The sequence below is a fragment of the Xenia sp. Carnegie-2017 genome, unplaced genomic scaffold, assembly GCF_021976095.1.
Source record: "Xenia sp. Carnegie-2017 unplaced genomic scaffold, XeniaSp_v1 HiC_scaffold_22, whole genome shotgun sequence".
NCBI classification, from domain to species: domain Eukaryota; kingdom Metazoa; phylum Cnidaria; class Anthozoa; order Malacalcyonacea; family Xeniidae; genus Xenia; species Xenia sp. Carnegie-2017.
The window spans coordinates 4,994,646-5,020,929 of NW_025813485.1; the positions used below are offsets into that span (position 1 = coordinate 4,994,646).

General features: G+C 34.2%; 4 protein-coding genes across 6 annotated transcripts; 2 read left to right on the plus strand and 2 right to left on the minus strand.

The window, feature by feature from the left end:
• Positions 1-1,035: 1,035 nt before the first annotated feature.
• LOC124445764 (ankyrin repeat domain-containing protein 39-like) lies at positions 1,036-8,529 on the plus strand. Of its 2 annotated transcripts, XM_046996525.1 has the most exons (4): positions 1,036-1,669; positions 1,918-2,124; positions 3,270-3,380; positions 6,622-8,529. In XM_046996525.1, the coding sequence occupies exons 1-4, from the start codon at positions 1,448-1,450 to the stop codon at positions 6,649-6,651; spliced, it is 570 nt and encodes a 189-aa protein (XP_046852481.1). In that variant the 5' UTR covers positions 1,036-1,447; the 3' UTR covers positions 6,652-8,529. The 2 variants fall into 2 exon arrangements, with proteins under 2 accessions (XP_046852481.1, XP_046852480.1); XM_046996524.1 differs by lacking the exon at positions 6,622-8,529 and having other exon boundaries at positions 3,270-3,437.
• Positions 8,530-10,038: 1,509 nt separating this feature from the next.
• Positions 10,039-17,584, minus strand: LOC124445763 (AMP deaminase 2-like). 2 transcript variants are annotated; one of them, XM_046996522.1, is made up of 15 exons: positions 17,212-17,584; positions 16,401-16,778; positions 14,969-15,167; positions 14,542-14,794; positions 14,095-14,224; positions 13,703-13,834; positions 13,116-13,178; positions 12,927-12,981; positions 12,473-12,713; positions 12,269-12,395; positions 11,851-12,014; positions 11,662-11,782; positions 11,395-11,568; positions 10,875-10,985; positions 10,039-10,515 (listed from the first exon to the last, which is right to left on the minus strand). In XM_046996522.1, exons 2-15 carry the CDS (start codon positions 16,743-16,745, stop codon positions 10,339-10,341), a joined length of 2,292 nt encoding a protein of 763 aa, XP_046852478.1. In that variant the 5' UTR covers positions 16,746-16,778; positions 17,212-17,584; the 3' UTR covers positions 10,039-10,338. The 2 variants fall into 2 exon arrangements, with proteins under 2 accessions (XP_046852478.1, XP_046852479.1); XM_046996523.1 differs by lacking the exon at positions 11,395-11,568.
• Positions 17,585-17,674: 90 nt separating this feature from the next.
• Positions 17,675-21,166, plus strand: LOC124446481 (out at first protein-like). The gene is made up of 4 exons (XM_046997330.1): positions 17,675-17,984; positions 18,498-18,632; positions 19,025-19,199; positions 20,191-21,166. Exons 1-4 carry the CDS (start codon positions 17,769-17,771, stop codon positions 20,493-20,495), a joined length of 831 nt encoding a protein of 276 aa, XP_046853286.1. The 5' UTR covers positions 17,675-17,768; the 3' UTR covers positions 20,496-21,166.
• On the minus strand, positions 20,730-25,423 carry LOC124446480 (hormone-sensitive lipase-like). Its single transcript, XM_046997329.1, has 7 exons — positions 24,612-25,423; positions 24,241-24,477; positions 23,767-23,946; positions 22,794-22,910; positions 22,453-22,639; positions 21,675-22,252; positions 20,730-21,376 (listed from the first exon to the last, which is right to left on the minus strand). The coding sequence occupies exons 1-7, from the start codon at positions 25,155-25,157 to the stop codon at positions 21,143-21,145; spliced, it is 2,079 nt and encodes a 692-aa protein (XP_046853285.1). The 5' UTR covers positions 25,158-25,423; the 3' UTR covers positions 20,730-21,142.
• Positions 25,424-26,284: the final 861 nt, after the last annotated feature.

Here is a 26,284-nt window from a genome sequence, read left to right on the forward strand (position 1 = left end):
AGTGATAAATCGAGAAGCAGGGTGAGGTGAATTTGGTCGATCTGCTTTTACGCTGCGGTTTTCCTTTAAAACATATCAAAGTCTTTAAGGTAAATGGTTTGAACCCGGGAGTATCGTTACATGTTTGTAAATGTAGATCGTCCAGGTTGGTATAGTCTGAGAAGGACTGTTTTGTTGTTGTTGACTGATTTTCGACAACCTTAGCAGTAGTCATCTTCAGAGTCAAATGAATCAAAGAGAAGATGACTACCGCTAAGGTTGTCGAAACGTCATCAACAACCCAGTCCTTCAGGACTATATGGATCTATTTGCATGCAAAGTCTTTAAGGATATTCAATTATTGATATCGAGATGACAACCATGTAGTATTTCAAGCACAATAAAAATCGATGAAAAATACAATCGCTCTGTAAAAAGTAAAAATGCGAGTTATAAACTCAATATGTTTTATGAAACTGGATATTCAAGTTTCTTTTTTCTTCGGAAAAACATATCTTTAAATCCACTGAAATGACAAAAAAAGACAAACTCTGTCTGACACCGTTTGAAAATTTACCTTCGGACGAAAGAAAAGTTTATGCTTGAATATTTTCTCGTCATATTTTCTATTGTATTGTCTTTTTAGCATACAGTGTAATTTTCATTTGGCTTTTCCTCGTTACAAGTTGTAAGTCACAACGAACTCGCTGTAGTAAAGTTTCAGCTGTAAAAAATAAACTTTGGCGAGGAGTTGGCCTCGTGTGTTGTTTGTCGTGATGTTGTTTATATGTTTATGCTTTCGCAATTTGTATTCAAATTTATATTGGCCGTGTATGTTTGGCACTCAGGGGAATGAAACTGACGTACAAACCGCGTGAATATTCGACTTTGACGGACTGGAACTGACGTACAAACCGCGCAAGAGACTAGGACTTTGGCTTCAACTTTTTATCTATAAAATGTATTGTCGTTATCATTCCAGATATATATATATATGGAGTTCACTGCCTCGCCCCAGTAAAGATAGCCGCTCCAGTTATTATAGAACTCAATGAGTATAACAATCTTGTCAAAGTAGTCTTGTAGTTGCAGTTGTATTGCCGGCTCACTTGTTTACAGTTGACAAACAATGTAAATTTTTTTGTAGCAAATTTGGGTTTGTTTCTTTGTTTGGTGTGTATATATTTGCGAATTTTCAGTACAGAAAAACTGTCTCAAAAATATAAAATAGTCGCTTCTCTTTTCATATATTTTATTTAAGCCTAAAAGCCAAAAATTTTCAGTTTATATTACATCACGTCCACGCTGTCCGCTGACTGCAAAACATTGAGTATTTTATAAGAAGTGTTCAAAATACGAAGTGTCAAGTGTTCTTTGATTGTCTTTGATTAACGAAAGTTGTAATTCAATTCAAATTTGATCAAAGGATGAAAAGTGGAAATAGTCATTTGATTATAAATTGAAATTTATGGTCATAATGTCAGCTCATAGTATGGCACATGAACATGAACATAATCATGGCACTTGCTGCAAGTCTGTAAGCCGAACATGTTCACAAAATTTTGATGAGATGGACTTCGCCAGAGGAGTTTGGTATGCTGCAATGAATGGTGACGAAGCTCGAGTTCAAAAACATTTAGAAAAGAATTCTTGTCCAGATATTGTAGATAGTGCTGGTTACACTGCCTTGGTTAGACTCTATTTATGGTAGTTAGTTTTTATGAGTTTATGAGGGCAATATGTACATTTACACTAATAACTAACCACCTTTAAATTATTAGTAGTTTTAGTTTTTTTATGGACTTACAATTGTGTGTACAAATGAGGACATTCAAACTCTTATGTAACAGAATGTAAAAAGCCAAGCTTAATATTCTTCATTTCTTGTCATTATATCACTTAGATTGTATCAGTTAACTTAATGTCATTATTTTACAGCATTATGCTGCCCGTAACGGTCACATTGATGTATGCAGACTACTACTAAGGCACGGTGCTAATCCCAACTGTGAAACACGTGCTGGCAGAGCAACGCCATTGCACAGAGCTGCATATGGTGGACACTTAGAAATTGTGAAATTATTGGTTCAGTACCAGGCAAAATTAGATTTGGCAGATATTGATGGACAAACTGCATTGCACAAGGTATAAATTTGTTTTTCTATTGAGTGATGTATAGTAAAATACATTTGTTGTTCTATTTAGAAATACAGAAGTTAAAACATGTTGCTTTGTGTCTGTAATGTAGCCCAGTGTGCGAATTAACGGTGTGCAATGTACAATTTGCACATCTTTTTAGCTAAAATGAAAACAATTGCACATCACTTTTTCAAACGATGTGCAAAAATCAGCGGTTTTAACCAAAAACACTGTCGTAAATCATATGAATTTGTTCAAGTTTAAAAATATTAATATAGCAATTAGTGCTATATAATAATTAACGTAATATCGATTTGATTATGCCTCTAAAGAAACACTTTTGTCAAAAAATTGCACATTGTTTTTTCTGAACTAATTCGCACACTGATGTAGCCTACATCCAAGATGCTTGTTTAACTGCACTAAATGCTGCTTATGAGTATGCCTGTATTGGGTATATTTGTTTTTTGTGCTGGCAGCCTGCATACCTAAAGTTGAAGGGCAAACTAGGTTTGCAAATTCTTTACTCTTTATTCATTAAAACCCAATTGCTCAAAAATTTTGCTTGGTGAATATTGCAAAGTTTTTATACTTTTGCTATGTTTCCATAAGTTATTTCGACCATGGTTTGTATTTACCATCAGGACCAAGCTCTTGCAGACTTGTAGTTACCTCAGCTAACTAGGATCCTGAAATCAAATGATGGATAAAAAAGTGTGATTTCTGTTTGAAATATGAGTTCGTTTTATTTATATATTACACCAGTGTGTGAATTAACAGTGTGCAATGTGCAATTTGCACATCGGTTTAGCTAAAATGAAAACAATTGCACATCACCTTTTCAAATAATGTGCAAAAATCAGCGGTTTTAACCAAAAACATTGTCGTAAATCATATGAATTTGATCACGTTTGAAAATATTAATTTAGCAATTAGCGCTATACAATAATTAATGTAATATCGATTTAATTATGCCTCTAAAGAAACACTTTTGTGAAAAAAATTGCACATCGTTTTTTCTGAACTAATTCGCACACTGTATTACACTCTAAAGTAATTCAATTCCATGATACCAAGAGTACAATGTATTTTTATATGAAATGCTACAATCTTAATGCATGAGATTTCTAACATAAGTTTTTTCTAAATAGGCAGCTCAAAAAGCTCATGAAGATGTGGTCAAGATTTTGGTTGATGCATTTGTATTGTTAACATCTGTTAGAGATAAATGGCATAAACGTCCCATTGATTATGTTCCTGAGGTAAACAAAAAATTGAGATCTCTTTTGGAACCAATAAATGTTTAGATAGCATAGAAACTTTATAGTTCAGAATGTTTGCTTTTGCTGTGTAATTAGTTGAAAACATTGGGAATCAGTAGGGGTAATTTTCATGAATGCCTGGTCTACCAAGTTTAGGTCTGTTTTTGCAGACATCCATTGATGTGTATTGGGCTTATTGCCCACCCCACCCCACCCCCTAATGAACGTATTTGGCCTTGCTACTGTGTATATTAGATCATTTGAATGTGCATGTGAAGGAGAGATAGATCAACTAGATAGATTACTATAACTTTTGACCGCAGTATAAAATGAAAGGTCAGTTGAAAATGGCTGACCTTTTTCTTAAATTCTTTTGCAAATCATATACTTAAAACTAACTTATTACATAATACAATAAAAATTGCATTTTTGCAATGCTATTTTTTAACTTACAAGTATCACTGACAGCGCATGCTCTCTCACTAAAAATCATAACGTATAATGTAACCAATGAAGTGAAAATAAAAACACTAAAACATAAAGTAATATTATCCCAAAAGGAGGAAACTATCTTTTGGTCTTTAACAATGAGTGTATCGACAATGTGTAAGATTTTTCAACTTAAATTCAATTTTTTTTGTTTCAAGGAAGATGTATGCTATAGTTGATACTATAGTAGGCTGTGTATGCTTTTGTATGTTAGTTACGACGTTTGTTTGATTAACGTGTAGTTGATTGGTCCATATCATAAATGTTACAGACAAGTTGCCCAAAAGGTTCTGAATTTTTCGTTATTACGTATGCGGTGTTAATTCTGTGTGTGCTACAATACGGAAAATAGCTTGGCATATCACTGCAATATAATGTAGTCCTTGTATGATCCCCACCCTTTCCGTATACAAACGTTCTAATTAAGCCCATGAAAAAGGGATTACAAACTTGCTAAAGCGTACGGTTTATGGGTCAAGGCTTACAATGGACACGACTTTAATGATTGTAAGGGAAGACCAAGTAATGCGTTCACCTTGTCTTCGAGAATTGAAACGTCGTTGCCCGACTCGGATGCAGCTAATTCTCTAAAACAAGAACATAAATCATCCTGATATCTCTTACTGTCTATTTCCCCTTTTGGATGGACGTGTCCGACTCTGACAGGTCGCCTTTCATCATGAATCTTGGTTCAATTGTTGTGACCAACACGCGACCAATTTCCTTTAGAAAAAGCCATTTAAATCTTTTTTTTTAACTCGCACTCATTTTTGCGCAAGATTTTCTTCAGCACGGCAATGACAGGAATCACTTCAGTCTTCAAATATGCTAGAGCTGTTATTGCTCATCAGCTAGTCTATTCCAGGCCTCCACTCTTCAAATAATGGAAGTGTAAGCAAAGGACTTTCTGCAACATAAAATGTTCTGTACAACATTTATTACATGAATTTACATATAAAAAAATTAGAACATTCGTCTTGATATTTGTAGTTTATAAAAAAAGCATACACAACTTTTTCTCGCATAAAATATTCTGTTCTTTTATCATTTCACATTTAATCTTTACATCAAATCACCAATTTCCTCGTTCTAAACTGGGAAAAACGCGAAAATTTGTTCAAAGTTCAAGGTTTACGCACGTGGAGTGATAGCAAGTTGAAATTTAACTCAACTCGTCACCACATCCCTGATGAACTTTTTTTAATGCCAAGATTATTTCTGTTAATATTATGCTCCGGAAGACAAAAGGACGAAAATTTGCGTTTTATCTTTGCAATGATATTCACGTCATTTGCACACACTTGTGAAAAAGACCCTTGTCTCGTTTTCAAGAACATTTTGGCAAACAGCTCCTACCGGTTGTTTTTCCAAAATTTGAATTTAAAGTGTCGTTAAAATGGTGTTAACTGAGCATATGTATCTTGGGGCTAGGGTGTTTTATAAGACACATGAAACCAAAGTCCTGAGCAATCAAGAATGGTTGGTTGTAAAGAAGTATCGTTTCACCGATTATATTTGTGATAGATAACCATTGTGTGAAGTGTGAACACCAATTTCAATCCTGCTTCAATTCGTCGTTGCAATGACATCTGAGTTCACAGTTTTTTTGGCATTGTTTAGTTGTTAACGTACTTGAATCCATGTCTAGCAACATTCTTATCTTTTCTCCAGCTTAAAGTGCAAGAGATTCCTTGGCATACTTACTGAGATTATTGTGTTAGTTTGTTGTGGTTTTGTGGTTGTGAACAGTTTGCAACGTTACAGACATAGCCGCCATATTGCGGTATACAAATTGAAAAGAATTGCAAGCGTGCGCCATTATTGCTAAAATAAAGGCAAAATAAAAAACTACGAGCAATTTTTCGCTGTTTTTCTGGAAGGATCACGATTCATTTATGCGAATCATAATACCGAAGTTGGTATGACGCACAGGAATACGTTTGTAGAGTGTTGAAGACTTCCTCGAATTCATCTACTTGAGACTAAAAACGTATGTTTTGCAGAAAAGTATGAAATGCTTACTTTACTTATATTCGGGATTTTAGCATTGTCTTGCATTTGCAGATAAAGTGATGTTAATGATTATTTACCGATAATTGGGCAAAAATCGGCTAATTAATGATTATTTTGGAATCGGCTTTACCTTTGAATTACCGATTAACGATTCATGTCCGATTTATCTGCAGCCATTAGAGTCTACGACTATGTATCTGTTATAAATAATTAAAAAAGAAAAATACAGAAAGAAATACTACATTTACTGAATTGTTACAAATCGTGTAATAATAATTATCATATACCCTTAAACCTTTAGAGAAACTACGATTTATGAAGGATTTGCAGTAAACTGGCTCAGTGATAATTTGAATATATGTCAGCAAAATTGTATATCCGCTATGCATGAATACATTTCTTGGATTGTCAATGACGCACATTGATATTGCCCTTCTGTTGTTTCTTTACTGTTGAAAAGAACATTTTTACAAAATACACGCATATAACATGCAACATGTGTGCAACGGAAATTTCAGTTATACATCGGCTGTCGGTGTCTCAACAATGTAATTTCTGTATTTATGCTCGGTTTTTTCTAATAAAGAAACATTTTCGGTCTTTTGTGTCTTGTACTTTTCAAAATTCTATCTACGCTTCATTTGACGTTCCAGAACAAATGAAACTGTTTCTTGTAATGTTTAAACATAACAAAGGCAAGTGGTATTATACCTGCGTATTGTGTTATACATATTAATAGATCGAGGTCGATATTGCAAAGCACGGATGAAGACTGCATTGAGGTCAATATTGCAAAGAACGGATGGAGACTTGTGTCCTTACGTAAAAGAAGTAGCTATATACAATTTTAACCGTTAGCCAAGTTTCAAGAGGAAAAATCGGTATCGTTTTTTCACGCTTGTGATAGATATTTGAAGAAACTGCTCTTGAAACTAACTTAATTTTAATGAGCATGTGCTCTTTGAATTAAGTCTACTTAAAATGGAAAGCTACGTTTTGACCATATTGTTATCCATTCTTATTCCATCGCTCGGGTTCCTCGCCTTGTTTCTTGGTTTCTTATTCTCAAGAAGAAATGCCTTTTTTTTGAAAGATGGATTGCTGCTAATGATGGTTTGTCTGAGAGACAAAATGAATGTCCAGATGAAATTACAGCGGCGGCAGTTTCTGCCAACGTTAATGAAGAATCTATTTTTGTCATGGACAATTATTCACCGAGAGAACAAACGTGTGTTTCAATTTCATGGACTCAGTTTACACCTCTTCCAACGTACTCCACTCTTCCACGAAATTCGACTCGACCACTTTCCTCAAATCCTGCTCCTGATTATTCATCTCCACCTTCGTCGGCCCGATATGGTTATCGACTTTCTCCCAGTAATTATTCTCATTTCGGTCAAGACCCTTCAGTGAATCGAAATGAAATAATACAAGCATTACCAAGCTATTGGGATTGTTATATTTTAGATGCTCATTACGATGCGCCTCCTCCCTACGATTCTATAGAAAATATTCACGTGGATCAGCCACAGGACACGCATGAAATTCTTCCTGGTGGACTTTCTACTGCTCATGGTAGTGAAACATGGATTTGATTGTGTTTATTGCAAGTTTGTGTGATGTAGAAATATTGCGCTTTTGATAAGTACTTGTTTTTACCACAAAAACAATTCATATTTATTGTAAATGTGGTTCGATGGACTTTGCGACCTCTTTGTTTTAGATTTTGACAAAATCTAACAATTTGAGGTCCGGAAAAATTATTACGTTCTTTTACAAAATGTCGCAGTGATGAGGAAATTTTTCGATGGAAATTGGAAATACGTAGAACATTGAAATATCGCAATTCTTGCTCAATTTCCTGTGTATTGCTACGTGCTAGTTTTCCCCTTCAAACGTCCTGTGTTGTCGCCGATTTTTTATCGCCACGTGCAAGCAGTGATGCTGAACTGAAAGTTTTTATGTTCCATCAAGATTTAGTCATATTAATGGTTGCGCAACTATGGCATATTCATACCGGGAAAATATTTTATGTGTACACACACGCGAGTTTGCGATGTAACTAATAAAAACTTGTTAAAGAAAACTTGTTGCGGAAAAATTTCTTTCTTTGTCACCGGCTTTAACATTTCAAGTTTTAAATTTCCATTCTCATAACTTCTAGTTTCGAGTTTTCGATCACCTATTTGATTTGCGTTTGTATTTTTGAGACCAATACACAACCCACTGATCAAATGGACTGGAATGCAAAAGGATAACTTTTCTCTCGGAAATACATTTGAAACAAAAAAGATCAAACTATTCGTGAAATAGTTGGCGGGGAAACTGACTCGAATGGATGAACACCAGCTGTTTTAGCTGTTTTATTTTACAATATTTAGCTTATGTATGAATTTGTTCTATAGATTGGTTTTCATTACGATGCTAATTAACTGTTATTAATTGACAATTAACGAGTTATGATGTTTAATAAACAAACTTTAATTAAAATTATTGAATGGATAAACGATTTCGTGAAAATGAATCTTGTGAATAGAACTTCAGAAGATATCGGACAAAATAACATCAAAAGGTTTTGCTGGAAGTTTTCGACAATCATGGAAAAATTTTCTTGATAAGTTGTAATAAATATGTGTTTTCCGACTTCCATTGTATTACGACTTCTCACAAATAGACACTTAATTAGTTATATTCACCATTAGCATAAACTTCTACTCCGAAAGGATTTCTGATTGCACTTGCGCCGTTGGTTTGATAATGTTTAAGAACCAAGTTTGCATTGTGTGTTGCAAACATATAGGATATTTTGATTGTTATACCTTCCAAATAATACAAAGTACATCATCGAAAATGGAACGATAACAAGGTTGTCGTTTCACTCAAGTGTATTATAAACTTTAACCGGGACGTGCGTGAAATTAGATGCTTGACTTTGCAAGAGTAAATTTTTGAGTTTTTTCGTTATAGAACCAGGTTCATTACTTAAGATGATTGTACAATACCTATTCTAGAACGGTCGTGAATCGAATCGTAGGGATTTTTATTGTCAAGGTGACAAAATAAGATTTTAAAAATATATGCATCGACACAGTCGCTGATCTTTTGCCTTTGCCGCACATAAGCAGTGAAATTTGAAGAACTATTGCGGACTAAAAAATAGGAATTATGCTCTGAAATTTGGTCACAAACTAAATAGCATGTTGATTAAAAACAGTCATTTTAAAAATATTAATTTCCACCACTGGTTAAGCGGCAAGATGAATTTGTTTAGAAATTACCTGTCTCAGTTGAATGTAGAGCCAGCTCCTTATTCGCGAATGTGGAGCCACGAAGATGAAGCTGACTGGCTCGTCATTTAGAAAACATATTTCATAATCTGTCATTTGTGGCTCTCGCGCGTGAAACGATCCAAGAAAAATTTTGATTGGTTCAAAGATTGATGCCAGTCACGCGTGATTTATGTAATCTCGCGACAGTACAGAAAAATCCGAATTTTAAACTCGGGCTTACCATCAGTAGCTCAAATATGAATGAAACGTATTCACCAAGTACAAAAATGATGCTCTTTTAATGTTATCATGCATTGTGATATTATCATAGACGGATTTTCTTACTTTTTACAGGGGTGATGCTAAAAATTTTAGGAGGTGAGATAGTTAATGATGGAAGAAAAAGTAAGTGAGAAAGTATTTTAGGGACGGTCTGGTATTGAAGTTACCAAATGTAGTGTAAAGAGTTGAACATGGCCTAGAAAAACTCAGTAAAACTGCACTAAGGTTTGTTTTGCTGAATAATGGGGGGCGAACAATTTATTTAGGTGGGTGAAATCTAGTGTTGGGGGGGGGCGCTCCTGCACCCTTGAAAATCCGTCCACGGATATTATGGGGGTTTTTTGAATTCAGAAGAATGTTTCATGTTCTACATATCAACATTCCACTTTCCCTCATTTTCAACAAAAATTGGAGACCACTTGTACAATATATAACTGCATGTCGTATATACAACACGCACGTATTCTTATTGTTGTCCGCTCCTTGGTCTCTGTCAGAAAATGGTGAAACTTAACATTGAATTGTCCTTTGTACGGAGACTTATGTTTTTGAATTTCTAATATTGTCTCTTAATAAGGAAAAAAACTGCCTTTCGCAACCATTCATTTTCTACATAAAAACATTGATGAACAATTCATCATTCCCTCCATATATTTCATCAAATTAAAATACATTCGTTGATTAAAATGTTAAATAAATAAACCATATACAAAAAGCAAATTTTAAAGAATGCTTTGACCATGAATATAGCTAATGATATATATTTTAAGGAACGTAGTAAACCATTAAAAAACCTTAAAGATATGACAATGTAAACTTGCAAAGTTCGTCATAATAAATTGTATGTAAATATGAATGGACAGAATGTAGATGTGAAATCTACGACTGAGCTGGAAAAAAGCTAGCTATTCTACACTTAAAGGCGGTGATGTTGAACGAGCTGCGTTGCAAACAGTTGTTAACTCTTCTAGTAATGTTTCATAACGGAACGTAACTCGCACACCAGGTACGTTTGTTTTGTGAATATCGTTTCCACGAATGCCTTGTTTTCTGTAATTAAAGCCAAGCCAATGGGTTTTTACCTACAGAAAAAATGCGTATGAATGCAAGTGTTATTCGTAAATGTTCAATGCTTTACACAAGAAATGACGACAACATCTTAAATACAAATCGTTGCACTTGTATTCATATAAGCATGAGAATTTTTTTCACTTAAGTATATATATAGACGTCGGCTAAAAATTTGATGTTCTCGGTACTTTAAATGAGCATAAATGGTGAATTATTGCGACAATGAAAATAAGCGTTAGGAAAAATAACCTTAGGAACAGTTACACTGGTCGAGAGAGCAGTTAAATTATAAGACTGCAGCAAAATGACTAAATGAGTTTAAATGACGATTCGACGAAAACATGGAGAAAAGTTTAAAATCAACTCTTACTCTGTCCTCAAAACCACTCATTACAACGCTGTTGCGAGCTAGCTCTGACATGTCTGTTGGATTGAGCTTGTATACTTGTGCAGCGATGCTGTATTCCTCCATTAAAGGCTCCTACAAATATAAGAGAAATTTTGAGAAATTGGCTTGCCGACTAGGACTTCCTGGGAAAGACGTGAAATTTTCGTGAACTCGTCCTTACATTAGTATATCACGGAATTTTACGCCATTTTCATTAAATCTCTATTAATTATATAAATACTATTGGACTTTAAGTGCAACAAGCAGCTGTAAACCCTTACAAACTCATTGAAAGAAATAAATATTTTAACAAAACCAGCCCCTTCTAAATGAAATTTTGCAAAATGTATTTTATGTTATGTTATGTTATGTCTTAATTGCAGGACTCAGGATTTGCATGCAAATATACACACTCACACAACAAACTTGAAATACATCGGTGTGAAGTGGGTTTTTGTAACAGAAATCAATCAATCGAACTGGTTGTAAAATGAAAAATAACCTTTGTAAAATGAAACTGCAAAGGATCGTCCGTAGAAAGTGATATCAATAAGCCTCGAGCAAAAAATTGAGGTAGAGGATTACGATGATAGTCAATGAATAAAGAATTATTACTAAGCGGCGACATGGCAATACCAATCTGGGCAAGATAATACAGATACTGCAAGGCTGGTACCTAAAATAACGAAAACTTCCTTTTAACGATTCTTTATGAAGTTTATGGTTTTTTGACCGGATGAACAAACATCGTGATATATACATAACGTACCTTCCTAAGCATCAGTCCATGAGAAATATTCTCAGCAAGCATAAATCCACTAACTAAATGTGTTGCTGCACCAGATTCACCACAATGAGGGCGAAACGAGAATGTGTTGAAACCTCTTTCTCTGGAAATGATGTTTACGTCAATATTTTTATTTAATTCAGTTTAATTAATATTACACGTACATCATACCTTCTAACACGATTGATAACCATAATATTACAATACATGAAGTATAAATAGTATGCATAGGGAGGGTTATCTTCAAACGTCCATTCGGATGGTAGAGGACTGTCTTCTTGAAAAAGAGACGCCTCGTGTTTACTTTCGTCATCTACACTATCGAAACCAATCACCTTAAAGAGATAATCACAAAATGATCTCACATTTTTCACACGTCAGTCAAAGAGTGACTCTTTTAGGACAGTCAACAATTGAAGCTTGTAATTCACTTCACCAATTTGCATCCAAATCTTTTCAATATGTAATGTAACACGCAAAATTAACACTGACTAAAATAAAATATGTGATTCAGGTCTGCATTTACATTACAAGCAAAGGATTAATGCGTGTGTAATTAACATTAGTTATAACCCCAACATATATCTACCTGAGATAAAAATGTGTGCAGTTCTGGATGAGACCCTGGGTTCACAGAAACTTCCATAATAGGAAAGAAAATATTTTCCAATATTTCCTCGAAGTTCTTTACCAAGTTTTTCGAGCGATAAACATCACTAGAAAACAGATATTTATACTCAACAGAAGATTCTTCCCCTTATGTAATAAACATTGTGTGTGTGTCATTACTTACTATAGACGAGGTATTTGAATTAACCACCGTAAATTATTGGAATAAACATCATTATCAATTGCCCATTTTGCAAGTTTATCCCACTCATCTTTGGAGCGACCGTAGATAGATATACGTAACTCGGCATTTTGATATTTGCTTTCTTCTAGATCCGAAATTACTTCTTTTATCAACTCAGCAAAATATCTTCCTTGAATGAAATTATCAGTTTTCATGAAAATTTCACGAAGCCGACTTTCTCCTGAAAAACAAAATGGACGATTATTATCTTCTTATGAGATGTTCATTTAAGTTGCGGCGTAGAATCCACCGCCATTGTTAGCTATTGGGAAAAGTGATAATTGTGAACTATTTGTAAAATTCAATAAATCTTTTAACACACAACACCAGATTACCCAAGTCACATAATTTCATTTAGTTTATATGTATAAATATCAATAAAAAAAAAACTAACCAACGGGATTATACTTGCTATTGAACTTATCAAAGCGATGGAAAGTTTGATGCCCCTAGAAATATATTACGTTAGGTGAGATGAAGATTTCGCTTTACAGCAATTGCGTTTTAAATGTATAATTAGTTTTAGGAAATGGCTATAAAGCTATGACTTTATTGGATCGACAGTCTTTATATCAACACTTACAGCGTGTACATCCAAAATATCAACACTTAGATCATAAACGGAAATGTTCAACGACTTGAACACCTAAATGTAATCAATAAAATAATGAAATGTATTCGAGAGAAAATCCTGTAGAACGTCACAACGCGAGATCTCATCAAAATATATGTACAACATAAAATTGATCACATTTCTACAGTATTGATTTGTTAAAGGATGGTATACACAATCATTTTTTTAATTATTTATAAGATATAAAGTTTTATTGTAACAACATTAGCTCCTAGCCTTCTTCAACCAACTTTCATAGATATTTTAATTTTTAAATTTGCATCCAGTTTACAAACATCAGAATGAAAAAATACAATTCTGGCATTGAATTCAACATACAAACAGGAGGCGGAAAGCAAAAGGAACTTTTAACTGACATGATTGACAGACAGGCAAAACCTTAAGAAGCATTTCAAATCAATTTTTAAAATTTCCTAATTCATCAGAAAACTGCCGACTCATTTTAAGAGAAGCACTTTACCTGCATAAACTGTGAGTAAGCCTTAAGTAATAAGTAAAGTCTGCTTACACAGAATCATTAAAAAATCATATCTTACGTCTTCTAAAGTCAAAATTTCTCCTTCGCGTTCCAAGACGGCTTCACCAGAGCATGATTTCATTTTCTTCTTGATAAATCTTAACAAATGCTTTTGATTCATTGAAGACGAAGCATGGATATGAGTGTCAACCTAATTAAGAAAAGGTATTCAATGATTTATGTGATTGACTATAAATATAACGATAATATAATATTTCAGTAGAATTTATTCGCTGTTTTTTTTTTAACTACAAACATTAATCATGCAGGCAAATGGTATTCAGGTGAATACGCAAATGAAGATTTAATAAGTCCTTGTGATATTACCTACGTATATTAACTTTCCAGAATAATGTGTATTACGCTCTCCTCTTCAAGCAATGAAATGCGATAACCCACGTATGCACAAACCTTTCGAACGTTGTAGAAATCTCTGTGGGGAGCTTTTTTCATTTCAGCAAGTTCTTTTAATTCGTTTAATAAGATGTGAAGGTTGTAACGAGCCTCGAGAAACTTCAGTCGGCGAAAACAAAATGATTTTCTGACAAAACAGGAAGATAGCAGTAAGACAGTAATATGGTCTAATTTTGGCCATATCTGTTTTGAAATGGTAGTTAATGGTATCCCATAAACTTCAAAAACGAAAACGTATATTTTCCAACATATTATACAGTCATTGCGACTGCCACAAAGAAAAAAAACAACAAACAACTAGCAACCAAAATTTTAGGAGAAAGCCTAAGCAACGTTTTCTTAATGGTTTTTGGAAATTTAACTTCTTCTCAGCTTCTGCTGTAATTTCATCATTCTACGTATTTTTTGTTATTGTTTAGATGGAAAACTGATAAAAAGACTTACATAGGTCCATGAGCACTTAGCGCAAGTAAAATATTGTAATCAACAAAAAATTCCTGAAGAGTTGGATGTGGGTGTCTTTTAATCTTTCCATTCGCTTCAAACAATGTGCTTCCAGGATGCGATCTATCCGCACCAGTAATTTGAACAACCCCGTCAATCATCGCAAATGTGCAACCCCAGTCGTCAGGAATTTCGATGTTCTTGAATGGATTCTCAGATACCTCAAGTGATAAATTGCTGACTTGCGATAAGCCTGAAAGAAATATGTCAACAGAATTGCTTCTTACGCGATACAAAATTATAGAAAGATAGCAATATAGTACTTCGCATCAAGAAAAACTGAATGATCATATGGTACAAACTGAATGATCATATTGTTACAAATTGAATGATTATCAGGCTAACGTACAAAATATGTAATGCTCACATTCAACATCTTCATATGATTTTGTGACCATTCCTGTTTTCTCCAAGTACTGCTGAATGTCATAATCATTGTGCACAGTCTTGAGAAGGGCTTCCGTGGTTGGACAGAAATTCTGCAGACTCAAAGCCATGTATTTACTGCGAATGTGTAAAGCTTCCGCCAACAGCTCGGAAGCTTGCTGAAGGTCCTTTAAAGGTACCTAATATTTACAAAAGAGAAATTTGTAAATATTAGGTAAGTAATTGGAATACTTCATGTAGTGAAATGATGACACTACAGTGTCAAGAACTTCTGCTTTTGTTTTAGTGGGTAATCGCAGTTTATTTGCGTCATTTAACTACTCACCAACAAAAACAGTAATAGTAACATGGTAGGGGAGTCATGCAACCTGTTGTTGTTTTATGAATTTGTCCTGAATAAAGTTTGGAAAATATCTTATTTGCAGTATCGTAGTTTGATCCTTTTGACTGTGAAGGAAGAGGTGTAACATTAACTTTTTGCCGACGAACGCGCAACTCTGATCTTTTTGACTTGGAAGAGGGAGGTGGGATTATCATTAGTGCTTATACCAACGAACACGTAACAATACAAGTTCGTAGATATAGATCATTTACGACGTCCACGTTAGTAGAGTCCTCAGAAGGACTGTTGATGTTGATGTCATTGACTAACGTTTCGATTACCTTAGCGGTACTTATAATCAGAGTAAGTCAACACTATAACTCTAACAGTTCGTCTAAATACGCTACTAACTTGGTTGATCTACATCACAAACATGTAATGATACTTCCTGGTTCAAACCATTTACTTTAAAACAAACTGATGATCTTTTTTTACTGGGAAGGAAAGCTGTAACATCTAGGGTTTAACTGACAAATACGCAATGATTATCTTTTTGAATGGGAAGGGGGATGGAAAAAGATGCAATGTGTGGTTTTTCAGACAAACACATGAACTTACAATGTCTTTCAATAAAACTTGTACTTTGAAAATTGTTAAGGTGGAGGGGTATATGTAATACTGACACTCTATACCCCTAGCTAGTAGTTATGTTCCCACTGACACTCTATACCCCTAGCTAGTAGTTATGTATCCACTGACACTCTATACCCCTAGCTAGTAGTTATGTTCCTCTCTACTAGCTTTAATTATTGTATCATGTCTGCAACATCAAAGAACAGTACAATAAGGAAAACTTTGCAGCCAGTTGCCTTGAGTGTCATTGCAAAACCACATTCATGATCATTATCAAATATGTTTCAATGAAAAGTAAAAAACTGCTTAAAAAAGAGCTTCCTGTATACTTGAACAGTCTTTTGGGATAAAAAATCTACAGTGAAACTTTTGCAATAAGCTAACAACAAAAGAAAATATTTTGAGAATTAAAACTTTCATCAAATCCTGTTCATTGCTTTAAATTGATTGAACTTACACCACTAGCTTCTTCTCCATCAACCACCACTCTTTGAAATGGCAGACGCTCTTCCATTTCATAGCAAGGCAAGTCAGTCTTAGACGAATCTGTCAGCATCGCTTCATCTTTTACTGTATTTGATTGACTATGCCACTCTCGAAAGATTTCTTCTTTGAGCATTTCATTCTGTTCAATAGGTTCATCTGGAATCTCAAATGGATGGCAATGACCTTCACGTTTTGAGTCTGTTGATGTCTCTGCATTCAAAACTTCAAGTGTCTCATGCAAGGATTTCAATACATTGTCATGAAAATGTTTGCGGCGATTTGACAATGATTCATGAAAAAGTGGCCTTCTCTCCATTTTTTTCCCTTTGATAACAGTAAAACTTCAGAGCTATAGAAAATGCATAAATAAATAGTTGAAATGGTAGAAACAGAAGTGTATGAAAATCTTATTAAATATAGCTATCCTCAATGGTTTGAACAGTGTGATGCTCAGGCTTCTCTCTTATCAATAAGTAGAAAAACAAATGATAGAATTGTTTTTTTTTAACAACTGAACGTAAAAAAACCTATCAATAATCAAGGAGTTTGTAATACTGGTAAGGAATTTAAACAAGCTTAGTTAAACGTACTATTTATTTCTGTTAAATCATGCTATCCTGGACAGGATTTCAAACTAAACTATCATGAAAATTTAATTGATTTCGGAGACAAAAATCATACCTTCGGAAACATTTTATTTGGCAATTCTCTGAACGTTGCAAAAAAACATATCATTTGCCATTCAAATCCGAATTATCAACCATAAAACATTTAATTCTTACCTATACAACGGAAATAAGTCAGGTAACAAAGACTGAACTTTTCCCAATTTCTTTCGACAGCCAAATATTTAAAGAGCAAGCTGTCACACAACTAGCCAATGTTAAATGGACAATTGGCTAGCGAAAGATAAACATTAAACGCCCATTATGACTTATGTATCAAACAAAACATAAGAAAGTAAGCCAAGGAAATTTTTATTTTGTATTATCTCCAATTGTTTTTCTTACGCAAAACAGGTGAAACAGGTCACGGCAGTCACGGTGTTTTCACAAGATCGTATCGTGTTTCATATATTTCTCTGTTATATTTTTATATTTTTATCAATTCATAAATATCTATGAAGCAGTGGACGTCATTCTGCTCATATTATATGTGATCATTGATTTGATTCATTGATCATCCAATATAATTTATTCATGATGACCATGATGAAATCTGACAACATCGGAAATTTTGAAATTGAATAAAGTAAAGTGGAAGCATAAACATGGCGTACACAAGTCAGAAAAGTTCCTATCATGCACAAGCAAGAATTTCATACTTATAAAATAATCAAATGCCACTTAAAATGAGATTTTTCAACGTTGCGTATTTCTTTGCAGCAGTTATAAATATCCCATTTGGCAATTTCGAACTTGTAGTTAATGTGAAAACAAAAAGTGGCAAGTTTATTCAGCAGCATTTGATGGCAGACCCTGGGAAGGACATTGTTATTATTGAGTATAAAATGCCAAAAGGAACTAAAACAGTTACTTTGTTTGATTTTACTAAGGTAGATTTTCAGCTCTTCCACTTAACGTAAAAAGTATGAAAAAGTTTAAAAATATTAAAGTACATCCAACACTAGATAATTTATAAAAAGCGCAACGAAATTCTGCCTGTTGTAATTTTACGCCAAACTCTTTGCTCCCGTGGAATTTTCAATATAAATTTCGTCATGATTTTATAGAAAGTACTTGTCGTCACATCTTTGTTACTCAAAATCCTTTATGTACAGGAATATGAAATACTTAGGTGTTGATGACCAACAAATACTTTGTAAGTAATAATCCATGAGCTATTCCAGAGAAGGCTATTCATGGGACTAAGTCCACATAAACACGATAAGCATTTAGAAATTTAATACGTACAAAAAAATCAACTTGTCTGTAGATCATTTTTAATCTGGTGCAAATAGGTTTGGCATGCAAATCAATCAGGAATAATGAAAACTTGTTTACTTCATTGAAGTAGATTATTTCTCAAATTCAACTCAATAATTAATTACATGAATTTCATTGTTTAGCATTTGCAGGTTATCAAAACATCATTTTTTGGTGAAATGGAAAGAGGTGAAAAGCCTATTCACACCATTTGTTGTGTATTGAAGTTTTTCTCTAGTGACTTCATATCTTCCGATGCCATGTCAAAATTAAGACAGGTTGGTTTTTAGTTCTGTAAATAATGTAGCTATTGAATGTAATAACTTAATGAAGTTATAAGTAAGAATTTAAGCTATTTATTTTTTATGTGCACTTTTAAATGAATAGTTTAGCATGTTAAAAAAAAGAGTTGGATATGTTGGCTTGGGAGCTAATGCTTCTTTTAGCATGCATAGATTATTTCTCTTGGCTATCAAGACTCTTTGACAATGGTGTAAATCCCAAGGGGGATTGGGGTTGCTCCCTCACTTTTGCAAAAATCATTGATTCCACATTAGAAAGATACTATTACACCCTGAGCTATTCACCCACCCCCCCTACTTTTCAAAGCAGATCTGCACCCTTTGCTCTTTGAAGAATTGATTTATCTATTATAAGATTTTTGTTTTAGAAAAATCCTGTTGCAATACGCATTCCTGAAGAGGAGTTAGAAAATGACTTTCTTATCATGGGAAAAGAGATCCCATGGGAAAAATCAGGAGTTTTTAGTGGCCATGTTCATCAGTTGTGTGATGATGCTGATAGAATATATACTAGTGAGAGCAATATTGAAGAAATTTCCCAAGGTGAGATTATTACATAACTAAAAAGAAACAACAATTCTTTCTCATCTCTGACATAGATATTGTCTAGCTTCCAAAGTGATTTAGTTAGGAAAAGTGTTGCATGTTATCATGCATAGCTACATCAAATTTTGATGTTGTATGATTGGAAATTTCAGACAGTTTGTTGCACCAAGTATTGTAGAACTTTTTTTTGAAATTCGACCAATATCAAATTTTTGGTTGATTCACATTCATTTTTGTTTTGAAAGTTTGCCAACATTCTTTTTATGGACATTTTAAGCTTTTGTTTCAGAAATTTAGACACCAAATATACATCTGTGTAAACTGCGTTTTTAAAACCCTTTTCAATGTGTGAATTTGGTTGGTAAAATAACCTACCTAAGGAGAGAAAAATGCAAGATTATGGACTGTCAGTGGCTCCCCCATGAATTTTATTTGGGTGGGACACCCCTAGAATGTCACTTGCATATATTACGCTCAGTTTTATATGACTGACATTTTCACGCAACATATATTAAGACCTTAGTATGAGAATATTGGGGGGGAGGCAGTCAACCCCCTGCCCTACTTTGCCCATGGAGTTGTAATTTATTTTCTTTAATGGACTCACAGTTAAAGATTGAGTATTAGCTACCAAGGAAAAGATATTTCTGTGACCCTCAATTGTTAGGATGCAATTGAAATCATTCACGTGGCTACATGTCAGAAATATTTAGTTTTCATTATTTATTCTGAGCTATATTTATACAGCAATTTTTTATGAGTGTAATTATTCACCTGGGCAGAGTATTGGGACAAACTAAGGATATTTTAACCATAGGCAGCCCACAACTACGGGTTTATTATTGAATCAAGGGTACATTATGTTTGAGGGTATTCAAGTGTGTGCATTTTTTAAAGAAAAGTATAACTACTTTGATTTGTTATCAAACTGATAATTAGCGAAGCGATGGTTGATCCTTATGCCTAGCAATTATTTCTTTGTGTATAGGTGACAAGAATGTTTTTCAAACACTTTTATCCTCAACAATTAACATCAACAGCAACAGCAACAGTTCTGACATTAAAAGTTGCAATGTATCGATTGACAAATCTGCCACGTGTATTTGCCATTACGAGTCGTGCCTTAGTTGGTATCCATGTGCATTGAAATATTGTGATGACATTGGTCATGGAGGTGAAAAGGTATCTTATCGTTGTGGTATAAAGACTTGCGGTAAATGCAGACTATTTCAGTATTACGTTAACAACCATGAGGATTGTTTTTGGGAGACGCCTTTTAAACATGGGACATAATTTAGGAGAGGTGATGACCACCATTGAGCTACATTCAATATGTTTGACGCAATGCTTTAGCGGATAGCAGCTGGTCGAAGTAATCTAATGCATCGGGAAGCAATGTTTTCATAACGGTGTTGATATCGATAAAGATTGATCGTTGCAATTATGGGCAGCTAACTAGCTTTAAGAACATAATTTTTGTGACTCTAAGATCTGTTAGAATTATGTAAATCATGCCGTCGCCAATAATAACTGTTTTAAATTTTATTGTTTCGGTAAAACATCTAGCCCCAATTGACGTTATTAGTTCACCTGTATGAAGCTCTTTAAGATGCATAGGACCTTGTGCAGACAACGTAATCACTTTGTACTAGCGACGTATTCATAGGTACAACACGCTTCGTGGTGGACCGATGATCGATTATAATCGATGACTGATCAAAAATTTCAGACAACGTGACAATCTATGGTTCTTTGTGTACAGGATGGCGTTCTTTGTGTACAGGACATTGGAATGTATCTGCTTGCAATAAATGCATGTGTAAATTTTAATTCTATACATAGCTATACAGATTTTTTTCATAATCACCTAGATTCGTACACGTAGTCTGATATACTTTTGATGCATTTCAATAACATATAGTTAATATTGAACACGTATTTTAATAAATCGGGGGCGAAGTTGACTCGTTTATATTTCTCTTCCCTTGCAATATTTTCTTGATACAAGCAATACACAGTTCGTTTGCTTCCCTTGCCTCTTGACATACGACATAGAAGTTAAGAAATCCATGAGGAAGATCGTCGACTATGTATAGTTCAACTTTGTTGCCAACGCTACGAAGACGTTTTGCGAACTCTATGGAATCATCAAACATAGGATCCAAACTGCAAGCCTAAATAATGTAATAAATGTGGTTGTGGATAATGAAAGCTGAAAATGGCTTGAAATTGTATCAATAATAATGCGAAGGAAGTTATTCAAATTGCACAACCATGAAGGCATGCGCAAAGAGAAGTTAAATTCTAGATTAGTGTTGCATTTACATTCATGGAAAAGAGGGAAAATTACGGTCAAGTTTGTCTTCACTATGATTTATTTTGATATTCAGAAAAAAACTGCGAAGTAAAAATAGTGTATTTTAAACCGAAAAACTTTTAAGCACAACTAATATGGAATGTAAAAGAACTTACCAATAAATCGAGTGGTGGTAACGTAGCCAACTGTTCATCTGATGCCTTTAAAGGTGATATAAAAGGATTCTTTGTCACATTGAAAAGTTCTTCATTAGAAATAGGACGTTCAACATAAGGAACCGACTTTCCAATCATGTGCTTTCTTTTTTTTGAAATGTCTGATTCTATTGTCGATGACTTTTGACGCATCCGACTTCTCTCAGACGATGAGTCTTTGACAAGATCAGGTAATACCGCAGTATCATTTGAAGATTGAACGTTGTTTGAAAATTGGTCTACAGTAATGTCTCCCGACGATTGGGTCTCTGTTGAGGTTTTTTGGTCAGGTCCAAAAGAGACGCCGGCTGCATTGGTTGTTTCACTTTCATTGCTCTTTCCAGTGGACATGCCAGTGTACGCTGCAAGGCATTGCGTTAGGATACCAACCGGTAACAAAGGATCAAGAAGAGTTAGAAGTCGTGAGGGCGAAGGACTAAATTCGACATTAAACGGAGCATAGCATGTTAATATTCCATCTGGTAGACGCAAACCAAATGACGCCACTTTAAGACAAAGAGATACAGAAAGGTTTCCACCTGTAATAAAAAATTCAATTGCTATTCACCATACAATACGTTTAAGATAATACGATTCTGGCACTAATGAAAATAAATGCAAGCAATCAACATCTCTTTGCAGATTTAACATCTCGTGAATTATTACGACACAGCATGCAAAGTTTGGTTACATTTGTCGGTAAGTCTTACAACATTATCTTTGTTTAATATTTACGTACCGGCAGAATCACCAACTAATGCGATATATTTTCCAGTGGTACCAAGTCTATCAAAGTTTTTAAGTGCCCAAATATAAGCGAACGTGCATTCCTCTAAGGCTCGTGGAAAGGGCAGTTCAGGAGCGAGTGCATAATTAACAGAAAGAATTGGAACATTCAATGACTTTGCCCAACTTCGTAAATAGATCTGCAAAAACAGTTCAAACAATAGACATAATCACCTAAAAAATCAAATAATATCATTTTTTGATTTTTTGAACTCTCTAATTTTTCTAAAAACACGTAGAGATGCAAATATTGTGGATGTCGTTCACATTTGAATTATTTTCTAATATAGTGACCTCGTGGGATGTAGATGATTGGGCAACAAATCCTCCACCATGCAAATGGATAACAAGACCGTCTGCTTTTGTTTTCGTTTGAGCATTTTCTTTTACAGTACCCGCTTCATCACGTTTCTAAAATGAGGATCATTTTAGTGAAAAGTAGAAATTCCCTATGGAAGAGTTTTTATTGATCAATTGTAAATAGATTATAAAAGTTGCTGACTTACTCACCCAAGATCAACAACTCAAAGAATTTTTAACATTTTAGTGTGAAAATTACGTTAGGCAATGGAATTATTCCGTGGAGAATTGGTATACAAATGCGCTATACCAATCAGCGGGGTCTATCACAAACATTTAATGTTTATTTAATGTACATGAAGATGCATGAAAACTTTTGCACTCAAAGCTAAAAAATTTGCAACTCCATATATTAAATTACATATGTCGGGCAATTTGCGCAACTTGCACTATAACCTTTCCTGTTTTCCATCCATCCAATCTAACCCATCATCAACTATGCATAAATATTAACATAAAAAAAGTTAAAATGCAAGCACAAATAACTACTAAGAGCTTAAAAAATTACATTGAACAACAAAAAAGAAGAAATACTCCACGATTTAGAAGCAGAGCATTCGCGTTGGCAAAGGCTACAGTTCCTGAAACTTTATACGCTGTAACAACATGTGCATATTTTATTCCCATGTTTTCCAATTGTGTTTTAGTTGGGCGTAACAAAATTCTCACACTAAGGCCTGTTTCAAACGTCTGGGCGTTCGAAACAGTCCATGATAAAAATGATAATTTATTTTGACAATTTTACTGTCAGATGAACCATTGAAAGTCCAAATACCAAAAAAGGTTAAATACTCAAAAAAAGTTATTGCAAACCTTGCACCCTGATTAATTTACAGACATTTCCCAACTGTAAACATTTTTAATATGCCTTGTATATGATTGTAAAATTTCCAACTTGCACTATTACCTGTCCTGCTCTAAGTTGAAAAGATAATAAATGTACATTTATTGGTGATGCACCAATCCACGAACTTGGAGGTTGAATAGTGAGGTTTTCTCCATTTTTTGCTTTGATATTTATAGCTATTGGTGGGATTTCAAATAATTCATTTATCTTTATGGATGATCCCACAACAACAGGAAAAAACTAAAAAATGTATCAAACAACCAATTGATTATGATTGAAGAAAATGGTGGCAATTCAATTTCATCTGAATAATACCAATTGATTTCTTTAAAATGAAAACTATTGTTTATTTAATCAACTGCATTGTTTGCACTTTTTTGTGGATTCTTACAATTGAAATGTGCTACATGGGTTTAAGTGGGTTTTTTTTATATACAAAGGAAATGAGTGACTTTGACTTTCCCCCACTTTTCTTTCATTGCCATTTCAACTTGCAAGTGAAACGGGGTAAAAATTTTGGGAATAAAATCATACCTGTAAACCATATCGTTCTGTCAAACACCAAAATGATTTACAGAACTCAACATCCACTAGAGTTATAAGAGAGATAATTTTTTTGGCCCTAAGGTCTGGATTTATTAAGTACTTTGGACCATTTAATAGAGATGAAGCAGCAATGCTAAAGGAACCATCATGATTGGCATAACCATCCCCATATGATGCCATAACTACGCTTACTGTTGTTAGGAAACGTCTCAAGCTTGAGTTAAACTGAAAAGGACATAATTAATCAAATTAGCAAAGACATGATGATTTTAAAACAATATTATAAATAGTTTATCTCACTAAAACTCAATGCTAGAAAATATGTCCTGGATTGCAACACCTGGTTGTCAATTACTTACATAGAAACCAAGTCGTCTTCCATAAAAACACTCCTTCTCCACTTCGTGAAGATGCCTTTCAGTTATTTTCTTTGCCTCAAGGCAATTTTCAGGTGGAAACAAGTCATTGCCAACACTCCATTCTAAGATAAGTTTGGTGAACTCTAAAAATCTAAAGAGACCTTTAGAAAGTTGTAGATAACTAAAAAGTTCTTTATAATGATGATCAGAACGAAAAAATAATCCAGTTCTGTTTTCCTGAAAATCTTTTCCCAGGGCAAAAATCCGTCTGAAACAAATTTCAATCACTCGTACTATTGTCCTATAACCGTTCCCTTTTATATGAGGATCGTAGTCAAATAACGGCGATACAGCAGCAACTTCCAAAAGCAATTTCAATGTTTTCGTTGTGACTCCGAGTAATTCCTCAAAACACTGAGCAAATTCTTCACCCTTTCTGGCACCATTGTTTTCTAAGTAAAACTGTCTATTTTCGCAAAGAACATCCGTCAGTGAGCTAAATAGATCAGGAAGATATTGATAATCTGACTCGATATACGATCCCATGATTCGATGTCTTCGTCTGCCAAACCAATGGTCAAATCTCGAACTGTCAAAACACGATGTGTGTCAAAAAAATTTTTTCTTATTGCCCAGTCAATTGCATCCGATGATATTAAATTCGTAACTTCATTTGCAAATGATATTTGATACGGCTAAATTCTTGGTGACGATCATGATGAGTGATGAAGAAAAACTAATTTATTTTGAACACCTCCATCTCTTTGACATGACAATATTATCATGCCATTTGACGTCATCAATGAAAGATACATACCTGTCCAATCTGTCCCTCATGTGGGACTCGAACCATAAACATATGACCCGAAACCCTTGACAAACATTGGGCAACTCAGTTTCGTTGGTCAACGAATGATTTAATCATTGATTTTCCTCACAGTGAGCCAACACATAATATACAGAAAATATATTATAATAGTATGTCTCAGATTAGAGTTTTCTATTAAATTTTTGCCTGGAAAATTTTACAGTGTTTCAGCAATTTTGTTTAGGTTAAGTCGTGTCTCCAAGAAAGTTCTAACATTATCTAATGAAAGTAAATAACAGATGCTTTTAGTAAGTAAGCAAAATGCAGGTATTCACGTTGTACCACAGAACAGAATATATCTTGTCAGTTTTCACTTCACCAGGTTTTCAATTTTTCGTCTCAACTCAACGGCAACTTAACCTGTGCTTCCACATTTCAATATTCAAAACTCTTTTCTTTTCTTTATTTTATTTCATTTAAATTTCCTAACTGGTAAATGTCTTCTTCTAATGTATTTGAACACTTCGGTTTTTCGCTTCACACTTTGGGGCAACCTACAAGCTTGAGACAAATATGATCATATTTTGAGGCTCTATTTCAGCAATAGGAAATATTCACGAATGCAAAACCAGTTTTCTGACTCGCTTTGTTCTACGCCAGCTGGTCGCATGGGATGAATGAAAATGATGAGAGTGACTGACAAATGAAGTCACTTGTTTAGTCAACTGTAAAAAAAATTTTTATTTCCAACACAGCATGACCGCAACCCAGCGATTTACTTTGTTACTGCCTTAGTTACTAGTGTCCAGAGGACCTAAGAAAAAATTTCTCGCACAAGCTTATATCAACACGTTGTAAGTAATCC

What these genes read in the sequence shown, in the direction of transcription:
- LOC124445764 (XM_046996524.1), top strand. Translation starts at nt 1,448, where the DNA reads ATGGTCATAATGTCAGCTCATAGTATGGCACATGAACATGAACATAAT. An exon ending in GTGCTGGTTACACTGCCTTG is followed by an intron (nt 1,670 to 1,917) that starts GTTAGACTCTAT and finishes ATTATTTTACAG; the next exon opens with CATTATGCTGCCCGTAACGG. An exon ending in GACAAACTGCATTGCACAAG is followed by an intron (nt 2,125 to 3,269) that starts GTATAAATTTGT and finishes TTTTCTAAATAG; the next exon opens with GCAGCTCAAAAAGCTCATGA.
- LOC124446481 (XM_046997330.1), top strand. Translation starts at nt 17,769, where the DNA reads ATGCCACTTAAAATGAGATTTTTCAACGTTGCGTATTTCTTTGCAGCA. An exon ending in CTTTGTTTGATTTTACTAAG is followed by an intron (nt 17,985 to 18,497) that starts GTAGATTTTCAG and finishes TTCATTGTTTAG; the next exon opens with CATTTGCAGGTTATCAAAAC. An exon ending in TATTGAAGAAATTTCCCAAG is followed by an intron (nt 19,200 to 20,190) that starts GTGAGATTATTA and finishes CTTTGTGTATAG; the next exon opens with GTGACAAGAATGTTTTTCAA.
- LOC124446480 (XM_046997329.1), bottom strand. Translation starts at nt 25,157, where the DNA reads ATGGGATCGTATATCGAGTCAGATTATCAATATCTTCCTGATCTATTT. An exon ending in TTCAACTTAGAGCAGGACAG is followed by an intron (nt 22,911 to 23,766) that starts GTAATAGTGCAA and finishes TCCTCATTTTAG; the next exon opens with AAACGTGATGAAGCGGGTAC. An exon ending in ATTAGTTGGTGATTCTGCCG is followed by an intron (nt 22,253 to 22,452) that starts GTACGTAAATAT and finishes TTTTTATTACAG; the next exon opens with GTGGAAACCTTTCTGTATCT.
- LOC124445763 (XM_046996522.1), bottom strand. Translation starts at nt 16,745, where the DNA reads ATGGAGAGAAGGCCACTTTTTCATGAATCATTGTCAAATCGCCGCAAA. An exon ending in ATTTCTACAACGTTCGAAAG is followed by an intron (nt 13,835 to 14,094) that starts GTTTGTGCATAC and finishes TTTCTTAATTAG; the next exon opens with GTTGACACTCATATCCATGC. An exon ending in ATATTTTGGATGTACACGCT is followed by an intron (nt 12,982 to 13,115) that starts GTAAGTGTTGAT and finishes ATATATTTCTAG; the next exon opens with GGGCATCAAACTTTCCATCG.